Source organism: Psittacula echo (assembly GCF_963264785.1).
Source record: "Psittacula echo genome assembly, chromosome: 8".
Taxonomy (NCBI): domain Eukaryota; kingdom Metazoa; phylum Chordata; class Aves; order Psittaciformes; family Psittacidae; genus Psittacula; species Psittacula echo.
Window position 1 is genome coordinate 21,412,835 of NC_137744.1, and position 15,162 is coordinate 21,427,996.

General features: G+C 55.6%; 1 protein-coding gene across 1 annotated transcript; it reads left to right on the plus strand.

Moving 5' to 3' along the window:
• Positions 1-3,331: 3,331 nt before the first annotated feature.
• ARL13A (ARF like GTPase 13A) lies at positions 3,332-7,077 on the plus strand (the record flags this gene model as incomplete). Its single annotated transcript, XM_080624485.1, has 9 exons — positions 3,332-3,390; positions 4,627-4,697; positions 4,882-5,131; positions 5,452-5,557; positions 5,634-5,803; positions 5,883-6,006; positions 6,081-6,285; positions 6,602-6,703; positions 7,001-7,077. 9 exons carry the CDS (start codon positions 3,332-3,334, stop codon positions 7,075-7,077), a joined length of 1,164 nt encoding a protein of 387 aa, XP_080480611.1.
• Between the last annotated feature and the right edge of the window lie 8,085 nt (positions 7,078-15,162).

Here is a 15,162-nt window from a genome sequence, read left to right on the forward strand (position 1 = left end):
TATAAGTGGTGCTTCTTTGGATACAGTTCCAATTCTGGCACTGGGTGATGTTGTAACACTGAACCAGGGCAGGAAGGGTTAAAATGACTTTAATTAACCGATTCCTCTAGTCCCGCCTCCTGTAAGAGTATACAGCTCACCCTGCTAACCCAGCCAGGAGGCACTGTCCATGCCCAGGCATCCTGGCAGGCAGGAGGGATGGGTTACACTCTCCTTCGCTGCACTGTAATGCTCTCAGCAAAACCACTGTAGGAGCCTGGGTAGGGTTTGTAGCCATCAAAGGGGCATCATAGAGCTGGCATCCTCCGCAGGCACCGGGGAATGACACAAACCCCAGTCAAATCGAAGCCTCTCCTGGGAATTTGTGTGTGCTCTGGCTGGGAAGCATCCGGCTGGAAATGGGGTGAGAAGCACTCAGCTCCCCGCACACAGCTCCCCTGCTCCTGGTGCGCGGTGGTGGTAGTGATGGAGGAGGAGCAAAGAGAGCTCTAGAAAAACAACTTTCTGCTCCTAAAATAGCTCAGAGAGTGGTCGCTGGGCTGGTGGTGGGGAACACAACCGGATACCACTGTGCCTAGTGCCAGCGTGGAAGCCATGGTGCAATCCTGCCACCGTGCCAGCAAACACCCTCGGTGCCCCATTGCCACCAGGTCTGCGTGGCACAGGCTGTAATTATCTTGCACTTCCAGCTTGACAGCGAGGCCTTCGCCTGTAATTAGCTCTTGGGATTTAGGAGCTCGTATGATCCGGGTTATTGGTAACCAGCAGAGCCGTGCTGGGATTTAAAGGGACGGCGCATCTATCTGCACTGCCTCCATGCGCCGCGTCGGGGGCATTCAACAGAGAGATGAGTCCCTCCCCAAAGCCTGGGCATGCCCTCACCCTGCTTTTTTTGGCACAGTCGATGCGATCCCAAGCAAAGCAGAGCAGCCTGGAAATATTCCTGGCAGGCTTTATGATCCTTGCCATCACCTCGGTTTTCATCACCCCAAGATAAATGCTAGGCAGCCCCCATAGAGCTGCACTGGTCACTGCTTTCCCTTGCAATCCATCATTCCCCATGTGCAAGCCCCCCATCCCCGCCACTGTCGTCCCCCTCACTCAGCCCCTCGCCCGGGGGTCTCACTGCGGCTCCTGATGCCAGCTCGGGTGCATACTCACAGGGTCTAGTGAAGCCAAGGCAGGGCAGCCCGCCAGCCCGTGTCCATCTGTGCTCCTCTTCCGTCCTATGCTCTCGCCTCCTTCCTTCGCCCACGGCACTCCAGCGAGGCAGAAATAGCCCCAAAACACGTGCTGCCTCCCGGGGAGCGATGCCAGGGGCTGAGCAGCCCCAGTGCCCCGGGCACAGCCTTCCCTGGGGGGCTCCGATGATGGCTCCGGCGAGGAACACCTCCAGTTATCCGCCAAGAGGATAAATTCTGCCTCGGAGTTTCTCACCTGGCAACAGTCACCAAGGAAACCCAGGCGGCGGGTACCCACTGGCACTGCCCGGGGGGTCCCTGCCGTGCTGGATGAGGGGCTCCCTCTGCTCTCTGTGTGTCTGTGTGGGATAAGGGCCAGGCTCTGCTCTGCAACCTGAGCCCCTGGAGCTGGGCGCGGCCCTCAGGCCGCCGCTTGGGATTCAAGGGAGGGTTCTGCCAGGTTTGGGATGGGTTTGGAGGGTTTCCCAGCCTCTGTGCCCATTGTGGTACATAGGGAGGTGACCTGGAGCTGCTCCAGCCTCGTGGGGGTCCCAGTCGCTGGCACCAGGATTTGGGGCACTTGTGTTAACAGCAGCAGAGGACCCATTGCTCTGGAAATCCATTGGTGCTGGAGGGACACCAGCTCTTGCTGCCCCTGCGGAGGCTGTGCATGCCGCCAGGGCTGCCTGACACGTGGCAATCCCTATGGATAGCACCTCTAGTCGTGCCTCCTCCTGGCTCCTGCCTGGCTCTCAGTGGCAGTGACACCCCTGGGCACAAAGGCAGGCGTTAACGCTTCTAGCAAGTCATTTTGGCCCTGGTGCAGCTGATTCTGGTACAGCAAAAAGCTTCCCATGCTGCCTGCAAACCTGGCACTGCTGCTGGTCCCATAATGGGAACAACTGCTCCCAACATAATAGGAGCTGACTGGGGACAGGGCTGTGTTCCAGCAGCAGCATGGGGTGAACAACAGCCCCAAATATTGTGTGTGGCTGTGATACTGTGCAGGAACCTCATCAATCATTAACCACCAGTGGCTCCCTGCCTGTAGTGTGGCTCTGGGCAGCTTCTCACTCACGGGCAGGCACTGCAGTGTGCAAGGCTGCAGTGAGGGGCTGTGGTCGGGCTTGCACCCTGGATCATCCTGGAGCTGTGGGATGCCTGGAAGCATCTCAGCATCCTTGGCACGTGGCTGGGGCTCTGATGGTCAAGGTAGTGCTGCTGGTTCTGGATGGTTTAGCACAGACCCAGGTGAGCTGGTGAGATCCTTGTTTGGTCCCCAGTGTGGCTTTGGAAGGTCTCGTGTCATAGAATCATGGAATGGTTTGGGTTGGAAGGGACCTTAAAGCCTCATCCAATCCAGCTGGATTTGAACACTGCCAGCTCATGTTGAGCTTTTCATTCCCTGTCCCATTGTCTAAGGGTCCCCAACACCTCCCTGCTCCCAGCCAGGTGCCTGCTTGGGCTGGTTGATGTTTCTCTTGCAGGCAGCACAGGACCTATTGATGCTCAGGGTGCGCTTCATTAGCACGAAGTACCAGCAGTGAGCAGTGATGTCCCTCAGCCCGGCACAGAGGGGACCCTGGGTGGGCAATGGAGCCGTGCACACCATGCAGGGGCTGCAGAGAAGCATCCACACAAGGATTAGGCAGCAAGAAGCCAGGGCCATCATTGGTTAGAGCAGGCACTAACTCAGCTGGCAATCCTACATGGGCTGCCAGGCCATGTCCCTGCCACTTAAGCCACAGATGGAGACACAAAGCAGCTGGCTGGTTAATGCAGTGCTGTGCCACGCTGTGCCAGGCCACCCAATGTGGTGTGCAGCCCCATGGCATTCCATGTCCCAGTGGACACCAGCCTGGGACGACCCACTGGGATTAGGGAGACTGCAAAGAGTAAACCACTTAAATCCAGATTAGGTTTAAGCAGCTGCTGAGCAAAGGGGATGTGAGAGGGGCAGTGCCGTGGGGACGAGAAGGTAAGAAGCTGTTGGGATGCAAGAAAGGGCTGATGGGGGTCCGGGCCCATGGGGCTGGGAATGGGGTGAGGTGCTCCCTGCCATGGGGAGAGCAGAGGAGGATGCAGCATGGGGACACAGAGGGCTCGTCGCTTCACAGGTACTGAAGAGAGGCCATCCCTCCACACGGAGTATGTTCCACCTCTTCTCCCACTGCTGGTCCTGGCTGCAGGCCATACAGGAGCCCATCAGGTAGGTCCCTGTGTGCTCTCCTTAGAGGTTCCCAAGGAGATTCATCCATGAGTTTATCAGTGAAGGCACTGATGCAGGAACACTGCAAGAGCTGTGCTCATTGCAGGGACTGACCCCAGCTGCAGAGCAAGGCACACGTGTGTCCTTGCAGGCAGGAGAGGGCAGGCAGGGGTGGGAATGCTGCCAGTGGGATTCCCCCTGTGCAGTGTCAGCAGCTTCCCAGGAAAGCCAGGGAGGATGTGGATACCTGAAGGGGGCCGACAGAAACCTGGAGAAGGGCTTTGGACAAGGGCCTGTAGGGACAGGCCAAGGGGAACGGCCTTAACCTGCCAGAGGGGAGACTGAGATGAGCTCTTAGGCAGAAGCTCTTCCCTGTGAGGGTGCTGAGGCGCTGGCACAGGGTGCCCAGAGAAGCTGTGGCTGCCCCATCCCTGGCAGTGTTCAAGGCCAGGTTGGACACAGGGGCTTGGAGCACCCTGCTCTAGTGGAAGGGGTCCCTGCCCGTGGCAGGGGTTGGAGCTGGAGGAGCTTTAAGGTCCCTTCCAACACAAACTGGGCTGGGATTTGCATGTGTTGGGAAACCCAGGTTAATTCCCTGGGGATGGCGCTGCATCAGCCCAGGCAGACCATGCAGCAGTGGTAGGGTTTATGGCCCTGTCCTGCCAACCAGGACACATGGCTGTAATGCCAGAAGCAGGGCTGCAGCACCCAGAGTGTGTTTAAGGAAGAAAACAACACTGGGAATCACTGCTAAAGCTCCTCAACACCAAGAGAAATGTTCTGTGCACCGCTGCAGACCAAACAGGGCGATTTAGCAGCAGGAAAAACCTCCTGAGGCCAGGCAGACACTCATAAAATGTCCTTGCTACCTCTCCCTGGCTGTGTAAACCCACGGCCCTCTGACAAGGAAGGGCACAAAGAGCAATCTTTAACCATTTGCATGTAAGGAGCAATCATTTTGGCCTGTGCATATCATTGCTTAATCCTGTGTGATATGAAAAGGAATCCTCGCTGTAGGTAGCATGTTGAAGGCTCTGCATTGTGGCTGTCCCATTGCGCTGGGGGGGTTTCCAGCAGCCCTCACCCTCAGCTCATCCAAAGCCTGTGTCACCATCTCCTGGGGTAGTAGTTAACCATGGGCAGGGTTAGGGAAGCCCTGGAGCCAGCAGTGGTCAGTGGTCCCCAAGGGAGCACAGCCTTTCTCTGGGATGCGCACATCCCATTGTCACTCCACAGGAAGGTCACACTCCTTGTCTTGGGGCTGGACAACGCTGGGAAAACCTCCGTCATCATGGACCTAGACAGAGGTGAGGAGCTGCGCTGCCCCAGAGCCAGCCTTGGCTGGAGGCAGCAGTTTTATGCAACCAAGTGCTTGAGCCTTGAGGGACCAAAACCCATCTGCTGCTGGCAGTGGGATCGGGAGCAGGAGGCACACACCACAGGGATGCTGCGGGCTCACTGCACTGGCTCTCTGCCCTCTCCTGCCCACAGCACTGCCCAGCGAAGGGCTGCCCATGGCACAGCCTGGCCAGACCCGCCTGCGGATGGAGCGCTTTGAGGTGACCCTGCTGGACCTGCCCGGGGCCCCGCGCTCCCGCAGCGCCTGGCGCAGCCACTACAGCACAGCCCATGGGCTCCTCTTCGTGCTGGACTCCAGCGACCTGGCACGGATGGAGGAGGCCCGCAGGGTCCTGAGCCGCGTCCTCAGCCACCCCGATGTCTCTGGGAAGCCCCTGTTATTGTAAGGCTGGGTCTCAGGGATGTGACCTGCAGGGTTTGGGGTGAAGGAGGGAGCGGGGAATTGTTGCTGGGATTGTGGCATGTGCAACTTGGATGCTGAAGGGATGTGGTACCCAAGGGGCTGTTGAGAGGATGCTGGGACATGGGGACCCCAGTGATGCTCTAGGCATATCCCTGGGGATGGGGTTTCAGTGCCTGGTAAAGTCTTGGGCAACACTTCACCTAATCATAGCCAAACTGGGAGAAAGCATCCAGCCTGCCTTGCGGCCAGGCGCCTAGAGGCCGGGGTGATGGCCATGCTCCGCTTTCCCCATGCCCCAGGCTGGCCAACAAGCAAGACACAGCGTCTGCCCTGCTGCCCTGCGAGCTGATCGAGCGCCTGTCCCTGGAGCGGCTGGTCAACGAGAACCGCTCTCCCTGCCGCATCGTGAGTGCGGGGCTGCCCCTCTCCCGGTGCCCTCTCCGCGGTGCCTGTCGGGGTTAACCGTGCCCCTCCACCGCAGGAGCCCTGTGCCGCCAAGCGGGGCCCCGCCGCCGGCCCGCCCCGCACCACGCTGCAGGGGCTGCGCTGGCTCCTCCGCACCATCCCCGCCGCTCCGGCCCCGCCGCTCGCCGCCGCTCCGCCGCCCGGCCCCAACCCCAGGGCAGCCCCCGGCCGCCCGCCCGCCCGCAGGTGAGTGCGGGGGTCCGGGGGTTCCCGTCCCTGTTTCCCGTTGTCCCCATCCCCATCCCTCGCTGTGCTCTCGCCCCAGCAGGGACCCGCCGCTCCCCGCGGAGGATGCCCGGGACGGCGCTGGGATAACGGGCAAGTACCGGCCACTGCGGCCCGTGCCTCGCCTCCTGCCCCTGGTGAGCGTCCTCCCGGGATGGGATTGGGTAGGATGGGATGGGATGGAGTGGGATAGAAGAGGAGTTCCGACGCCTTCCCTCACCCCCCTTACCGTGCCCAGGAGGACAGCGCTAAGAGAGCCAGGAGGAAGAAGAGGAAAGTGAAGGTGACAAAGAAGGGCCTGGGGCAGCCAAGCCCAGCTGAGGAGCCGGAGGGACCAGGAGGAGGGGGTGACAGCCGAGCGGGAGCTGCCGGGGGGCTGTTGCCCCCCAACAGGGTCGGGCAGGAGGAGCTGGTGCCCACCGTGATGGCCACCCCGCACCCAGGTGAGAGGGGCTGCGGCGCTGCACTGCACATAGGGACCCCAGAGCCACCCCATGGGGTGTTCTGGGGACAACACAGCAGTGTGCTGGACCACCGGTCCCTGCCACCTCCATCAGCTTTGCTTGCAGATCAGCTGGGCATAGAGTGGGGTCACAAAGATCCGGTTGGGAAGAGGAGAGACATCCCTGAGCATCTCCGCAGGGGCTGAAGCGTGGAGGTGATGGAGGACTGCACCAGCAGCAGTCCTCTCTGCTGATTTGGTGACAAGCGCATCCCTGCTCTGATGTAGTTCCTGACATTGTGCATTTCTCCATCCAGTGCAGGCCATGAAAAAGAAAAAGAAGAAGAAAATCAAGAATAAAATCAAGTCACAGGATCCTGCCATGGAGCAGCAGCATGAGGAGGTCTCAAGCACCTTCGGTTCGTATTTCCCAGGGCAGATGTTGCTGAAAAGCACTTGGGGTCTGTCCTGGTAGCAGAGGGGCATAAGGTGTGCAGGAGCCCTTGGCCATGGGGTGCTTGGTGTAGGGACAGCACAAGCAAGTGCTGCTGCAGGGCACGAGAGAGCTCTTGGGGAGGCAGATTTGCCACCTCCGGGATGTGGGGAGGCCACATGAGCGCCCTGTGCTGGAGCCTGCGTGTCCTTGCTCAGCACAGGCTCCCTGCTGGGCCCTGGAGCTGCCCTTGTGCTCAGCGCTGATCACTTCCCTCCTGCAGACCTGTACCGCCGGGCGATGCTGGCTCTGAAGATGAGGCAGGAGCAGAGGAAGCAGCCGTCTGCCATCGCCCCCTGAGCAGGCACAGCACATCCCAAGGGATGTGTGGCTCCAAGGAACCCCACACTGCAGTGGGATCCATGCTCAGGCAGGGCTTGCGGGGTGCTTGGCCAGGGCTGGCAGTCCTGGGGCATGAACAGCATCATTGTCCTCTGCATGGCTGGAAAATCATGGATCGCAGGAGCGAGCCAAAGTCCCTTTGTAAGACGCCTCTCTGGCAGCTGGGCTGCAGTCCTGAATGAAACGGGAACAGCGGCTGCTTCCAACCCTGTGTTAGTATTCTGTGGAAGGCTCGGTCTGAACCCAGCTCAGTCTGTGGAAAAGAGGAAGATCAGAGCAGGCATCCCAGGGGAAAAGCCTGTGCCCAGGCAAAGCTATCTGTGCAGGTCAGGGGTTCGCTCAGCCCCTCCTTCAGTCCCTGGTTGCAGCTGGACAAGTCTCCTTTCCTGCTGGTGAAGGTGGAAAGGTGGTCATGGAGGATCTGCAGAAGAGTTTCATCCATCCCCACTGGCATCACTGACAGTGGGCACCCTGCAGCCCTGCTGGTGTGTGCTCTGAGACAGGATCACGAGCAGCATCCGCATCCCAACACATCCATGTCCATCAAAGTGATGCTGTCACAGGGGCTGGGCTGTATCCAGAGGGCTCTGTGGAGGTCCGTGTGCTGGGAAACCGTCCGTCAGCCCAGGAAACACTGGACATGGAGTCACTGGCACAGCAGTTTTCCCTTCCCAGCTTGACCCGTGCTCAGCAGCAGAGCCTGAGTCAGCTCTGCTCCCGTGGTTACTGATTAACAGGCACTGCCTTTGTGGTCCGGGGGAAGAACAATCGCTGAAGCCCTTCCTTGGGCAGGGCTGAGAAGGGAAAAGAAGAGAAACTGCAGCTGCTCCACCTTGCCAGCCTGCTGTGAAGCCTGTCTAACTCAGATTCAACTGCCAGTGACACAGCTGCTGGTGACCAGATGGTCTTGAAGGTCCCTTCCAACCCTAACCCATGATTCTATGACATGGGGATTAATAAACCGCAAATAGCAATAGCACAGATTAATACTGGCCTATAAATACAACACTTTTAGTAACCCATTGTCTCTGTGTGGTGGAGATCCCTGCGGTGCTGGTGCTGTGGGTGATGCGGCAGAGCAAAGCAGGGACCTGTGCCTGTGGTGGAGCCCCTTCTCCTGTGGTCGGGGCTGTGTGTGCCCCCATGGGGACCCATTGGGGCTGCCAACCAGGCTCCTTTCAATGGGCCACTTCCATGGGGTGCTCCCTGTGCCTCCTGGTGGTTTGGATCCTTAGTATGGGCACCAAAGCTGGAGAAGACACCAGTGAGACCAGTCCAAAGGCAGAACTGGCCCAGCTGGTGCTGCAGGGCAGCTGAGTGAAACTTGCCCTGGGAGTGAGCTGTGAGAAACCGGTTAGGTTCATCTCACACACTTTCCCTGATCCCCAGGGAGTGATGCAGACAGGCAGTTCTAATGTATTCCAAAAGCAACCCCCCCTTATCCTGGTGTTTCCATGGCTGTAGAGCTGCTAATCCCTACAACAGCCGGGAGACAATCCTGGTCTGCACCTACCAGGAATTTTTACCTTCCATAGAAGGCAAGCAGCAACCACTCTGTGTTAAGAATGGCCTACCTCAAAGCCAGAAACATCTCAGAAATGAGATCTTGGGATCTCTGTGATCAAAGATAAACTGAAAGTATCAATTAATGGCCATGGGCAATGGGTTGGGCTGCTCCTGCCATGTGTGAAGAGCAGTGATTGGAGCAGGAGGTGCGCGCTGGGGTGGGCAGGGCTCCTTTTGCCATTGTTCTCCTCCTGCTATCCATCTTACAGCCTTACAGCTCAGTAACCAGCAAGGGAAGGAGGTGTGCTTGGTCCTGCTGCCAGTGGGGTGAGGTGCAGCTCTGCCCAGGCCGGTCCCAGCATGTCCCATCTGCTGGCGAGTGCACCCAGCAGCAGTGCCTGCACCTTCCCATGGATCCTGGGTTTGCTGGGAAGCGCTGGGCCTCCAAGTGTGTCAAGAAAAATGAAGTGATGCAGCAGGAACCACCCCAGGGAGACCCATCCTCTGTCTGCTGATGCAGAAAGTCAGTGGTACCGATAGCATCTTATGCAAGGAGCAGCTTTGTGTTAACCCATTTTATACTATCTGACACATCCTTCTGTGCAGGTTTCCTAAGGGGCTGGCTCAGGTGGGTCGGGCCAGGCAAAAGCTGTTTCCTGCTTCCATGGGTGTTTATCATGGGCTGTGGATGTGTTTATAGCAACGTGGTGACACAGGAGTGAGAGTGTTTTGCATGTCTGCATCCCCCTTCCCCTCAGTGGTGCTCATTCACGGTACCGTTTGGCATGGCCACCAGCAGCTCTATCCATGGCATGTGTTCTTCTAAGCCTGAAGGATGGAGGGAAACAGGGAGGTTGAGTTGCTGATGGAGCTGACTGGTGATAGGAGGAGGTGAGGAGCTGTTACAGGGAGTGCCTGTGGGCATACACCTACGGCTGGTCCCACCTCCTCACACCAGCACTGCTTTGCACAACCGGGTCTTTGCCTGATGCCTGTTATCACTGAAATTGAGCTGTGTGGGATGAAGTCTGGAGGGGAGGAGGCAGACTGCAGCTCAATTGAGAAGAGGGGTGGGGAGAACATGGCTTGGGCAGTGATGAACACACTGCTCAGCCCTCCTGTGTACAGGGCATCAGGAAGAGATGGGGGAGAGCAGGGCAGATGAGATCATGTGGCTCTAGCCCTGTTGTGCTGTCTCCCACTTCTTTATGCTGGTTGGGCTTAGCCAGCACTTACACTTCATTGTAACCCTTCCTTGCTCCTCTGTACCCCCAGGAGAGGATGAGGAAGGTGATGTTCACTTTGAAATCCCCACTGAGAGCTCTTGACTTGTCCTACAGATGTGGCCAGGGCAGGAGATCCCCCATGGCAAGCTGCGTGAGGATGCACAGGCACCTCCTGCTATACCATCACTGCTGTATTGTATTAATAAAAGCTCAATTGTGCATAATTTTTCCCCCTACATGAGCCTTTCTGGGGCTGTGTGAGCCACCGTGGGTCTCACCATCATTTCCAGCTTTCCAGAGATTGCTTTGAGAGTCAGGCTTCCTGGCACCTGCAGTGAGGATACCCCACGCTCCAAGGGACAGGACAGGGAAGGTGAGCCCAGGTTGGGGATGTTCCACGCGTCAGGGTTTTTTGTCTACTCCTTCATTAACCCCACAGTGCAGGAGAGGGAGCCAGAGACTGGGATTTGAACATTGCCCAGAGAAGCTGTGGCTGCCCCATCCCTGGCAGTGTTCAAGGCCAGGTTGGACACAGGGGCTTGGAGCAAGCTGCTCCAGTGGAAGGGGTCCCTGCCTGTGGCAGGGGTTGGAGCTGGATGAGCTTTGAGGTCCCTTCCAACCCAAACCAGTCTGGGATTTAGTGCTGTAAAGGCAACTGAGTGCAAACAACACTCGGTAAGGGGTGTGTTGTGAGGCAAATACAATGGATCACATCCTGTGGGGGGGCCTGCAGGTGCTCCTCATTCCCTCCCTATAATTGCCATTACATGTTGTAGGGCATATATACAGCCCGGGCAAGGCTAGGGCTTTCTCAGGGTGGTGAAGGTCTTTCCCCATGCAGCTTTCCTCTGTCTTTCCTGCTCCAAAGGTAAAATGTTAATGAACTTGTAGCAGTAGTAATGAGCTGCTCTTGCCCTACAGCGGTAGTAGCTGGTGGGAGTGAGCAGCTTCTGCTCCCTGGCTTTGCCATCCCTTGGGATAGGGCTGCATGTATCACAAGCATGCTGATCAGGCAGTGCTGAGATTTGGAGCTCTTTCTCAGGTTGCACTGCTCCTGAAAGCTGGTTGTGGTATGTATGTACTTAAATATATATGTATATGAGTAAAGTTAGTGGGTTTTAAACCTTGGAATGGGTGTTTGGGTTGGTGAAAGCCTGGGGTGGATGGATTTTGCAGCTTGAGAAGTTGGTTGTTTTGTAAACAGGGGATGTTCAGGTTAGATCTAAGGAAGAAGCTCTCCCCTGTGAGGGTGCTGAGGCGCTGGCACAGGGTGCCCAGAGAAGCTGTGGCTGCCCCATCCCTGGCAGTGCTCAAGGCCAGGTTGGACACAGGGGCTTGGAGCAAGCTGCTCCAGTGGAAGGGGTCCCTGCCCGTGGCAGGGGTTGGAGCTGGAGGAGCTTTAATGTCCCTTCCAACACAAACCAGGCTGGGGTTCTGGGGTTCTATGAACACTCTCCCATGGCTGCGGCTCCTACCCTTTGTCTCAGGAGGGCTGGGAGCCAGCAGGCTCCTGTGGCAGTTTCCCAGCTGAGTCAGAAAGAGGAAGTGTTGGGAAACACTTGTATTCCTTCTGGGTAAGCACACCAGGGCAGGGCTGATCTCCATGGCAGCAGTCACAGCATGGGCTGGAAGGTGCTGGTATCTGATATGGGGGCAGCTTGCCCTCTCCCAGCTCTCACTGAATGATGAATGACCATGCACAGGGGTTCTGCTGGGTATTTGTCAGTTGTAGATCCTCTGTTGTATCCCATTAAAGGTGAGAGCCGGAGTGTTTGCTGTTGTGTATCCTGTAGAGCTGTTGGGGAAAAACAAGGCAATCAGGTGAGAGTAACTCGTTAAGCTGCTCTTGATTCTTATGGAAGAGGCTATGGGGACTTTGTAGGGAAAGAGATGGTACCGAGGACTGGGAATGAAGGAAATGTGAAAACTCTCCCTTTCTAGGTTAAATGAGCCTTGTTGGAGATGTTGTTGCTGGCAGGAGGAAGGATGGAATCAAATCTGTTTAATGGCTGTATCTGTCTCAGGGCACAAGAGAAAGTGCTGGGATCTGAGGTATATGGGTTTGTCACATCATGGACCAAATATATTTGGTGTTCTCCCCTTATAAAAAGCTTGGTTTTAGAAGGGGATGTTTTTAGCTAAAACTGGCGGTATCTCCCAACTTATCTCTCTAAGTCACTGAGTATTTGAATAGACTTTAAGGGGAAAGTGCCTCTTGAGAAAGACTCTGTGTATTAATTAAAGGGTTTTGCTCCAGAGCATCACTGGATATGGGATCAAGAGCCCCATTTGGTTTCATTTTAAAGTCCTCTGCAGTGCTCAGAGCTCAGGCCTTGTCTGTGGGAGAACTTTCACCTCATTAAACTGTGTTCGTATTTCAGTGCAGCTGGGTTTAGCAAGACTCTAGCCCCAGTCCCTGACCTGGTGGTGTAGATCTGTTTCTTGCCATTCAAACTGGACCCTGCATCAGACTTTACAATTCACTTTCTACATGTAGCACAGCTGTAAAGAGATGATGGGGGTGATTTTGTAGGTGTTTGAGGTACAATTGGTGCTCAGGCTTGCAGAGACCAGCATCTGAGCTCCGTGCCCTATTCCAGCAAACCAGCTGCTGATGGAGTGAGAGAGAAACTCATTTCAAGTGGACTTGGGGTGGAGGAAAGCATGTGCAAATCCCCTCGCTCCATGGATACTGCAGCAAGGATGCTGCTGCTGAGTCCGCTCCATAGTGCTCAGTGCAGGCTCTGACCTTGCCTTTTCCTTCCTTTTTCCAGGAAGGCTGAGGAAAGCCCAGAAGCATTCCCTGGGGGGTCCCTGCTGCAGGTTGTGACTTCCCAGAGGAGGCTGTGAGACCAAAGCAGATGGTTTTGGCACAGGCAGCACAGCAGGGCTTTGGAAACTGGCACTGTGTGGTGCTCTCAATCAGTGCTTGTCAGGCCCAGCTGATCCAGGGGAGTGAGATGCATAGGACCCAAGGGAAGCACTGAGGAATGCCTCATGTGAACCCCTCTGCAGACAGTTACTGGCTTCCTTCCCTCATGTGTGTGTTGTAAGGATGATGCAATTTCTCCTTCTAACACTGTCAATGGCATGCCGGATGCTCATTTGCCACCCCTGGTCCTGGCTGAGACCTGCTTTACCAGGCAGAGGAGCACAAGGGGAGGGTGAAGCCTACGCCATGCCCTGGTGAGGGGCAGTGGGAAATATCCATGGATGTCAGCAGCTAAAGGCTGTGTGTAGAACCCCAGCAGATGCAGTGTTTGCGTGGCTTTGGCCTCTTTCAGAAAGCCAGAGCCCCTGGTCCTGTGCCCATCGGTCAGCCCTATGTGGACAGGATAAGCAAAGACCACATTGCAGGTTGAAGGTGGATTTGAAGGTCTCTGTGTGAACAGACCAGGATTCTGCCTTGGGATCTGCTGGCAAAAATGGTCTCCATGTGAAACAACAGTTGTCACCAGACCAGTGAAGGATCTGTCCCATTCAGGAGAAGGGGAGGGATAATGGTGTTGTCAGCTCCTCCTTGGCATCTTCCCGAAGCAAGGCAGGGAAGACTCCCAAGGACCTGAATAGAGTCTTGCCAGTCTCTGCACTGTGCAGTGACTAGAGCAGCCCTGAGCATAAACTCAGACTTTCCCAGATGGAAATGGCCTTGAGATGGTTCTCAGAGGGACAGAAATCGCTTCCAAAGTGGATAGCTGTGATGGTGGTCAGACAGTGCCCTTTCCCTGGTCTTGCTCCCCGAGGCCAGCATAAGCTCCACAAGCTGTCCACATCAGCTGTCAATCTAAACAATCGGATTAACGAGGTCTGCTCCAAGATATCACAACATTAAAGGTAAACCTGCAGTAGTCATCAGGAGGTGGGACGGATCATGAAGGAACGCGTCTCCATGGACTTCATACACCTCCGAATGCCCTGAAAATCCATAACCCGGTTCTAAGGCATAGCAAGCTGATGACCTGTTCTACAGACAGCTCTCATCCTCCAACCGGCCACACGATGGCAGAAGAAGCAAAGAGCATCACAAAAAGAAGGGTTTTAACCAAAACAAAGCAGCGAATCTGTATGTGTGTGTGTGTGTGTCCTAAGATTAGTGCGGAGGCTGGCTCTGACCTCTTATTAATCTGTCTACCAAGCACTAATTCCAAAAGCTTCCATTACTGCCAATATTGAAAACAAAGGTTTCGGGACTTTAACTGTCCTGTGAAAGGATGTAATGGACTCTCCCAAGTAGTGAGTAGATCATAGCAATCCCTTAGGTCACTCTGAGCTAATACCCTGGTTGGCAGGCTATCAAGGAAAGCTTGGCTGATGGACCAGATAACTAGTTTCTGATGCTAATTGAAGTGATGTGTCCCAAGTGAGCTGTATTGTGCAGAATTCCCCTTGGGACCTGCCTCTTGTGGTTCCCTTGCTATAGGCAGGGCATGTGTGGATGCAGGAGGCCCCTTTGGTACCCCTGTGTGTTATCTGCATGGGGACCAGCTGTCTGTGTCGTTAAAAGGTGCATTAAAAGCAATTGCCATGTAAAAGATCTGAGAGCTGACGCAGTTGTTACCAAATCAGCAGCTGAACCACCCAGGCTGTTTGAGGGTGTGAAAAGCCCAGTCAGGGTTCTTCTTGTTTCTCTCTGTGGGGATGGTTTCTGCTGAGATAGGGGTTTTGCTGCCCCGAGGCCACTGTGTCAGCAGCTAAAGGGGAGGTGACAGTGGCCTTGATTTCTCCAGTGAAATCCTACCTTTGCTGTGCAGGGTAAATAGGGAGATGGATGGATTTAAGCAGTCTGGTCCATGGAAGGAGCCTGGTTCTTGCTCTGGATGAGCAGGGGAGACCTGTTTCATCTGGGAGCACCCTGGAAGAGAGAGAGGGATATGCTCTTCAGTACCTTGGTCGCAGGCATTGTTGACAATGCATTAAAGATAATTAATTACCTGTTTAATGCTTAATTCCATATCACAGTGTTGCATTTTGGTTCTAATTCCAGCAAACCTCTATAAAAACAGGGACATCAGCATTCCAAACTAAACTGGATAGGGGCTGCAGTTTGTAAGGGTGAGAGATGAGGAGTAACTGCACCTCTAGGAACATATTGAAGGGCAAAATATAGCTGTTTTTCTTCTACAGGCCAGGTAAGCCAAGCTACCTTGGCAACAATGGGTGCCTGGCCACAAAGGCTGGTGGTTCACCATACACCGCTGCTCTGTTCAACACCCAAGCCAGGAACACATCAGAGAATAACAGCTCCCTCTTCTAGCCAGCAAACAGGCTCGATACCATCAGAAGAGTAACAAAAGAGCAGTGCCAAAGGTCT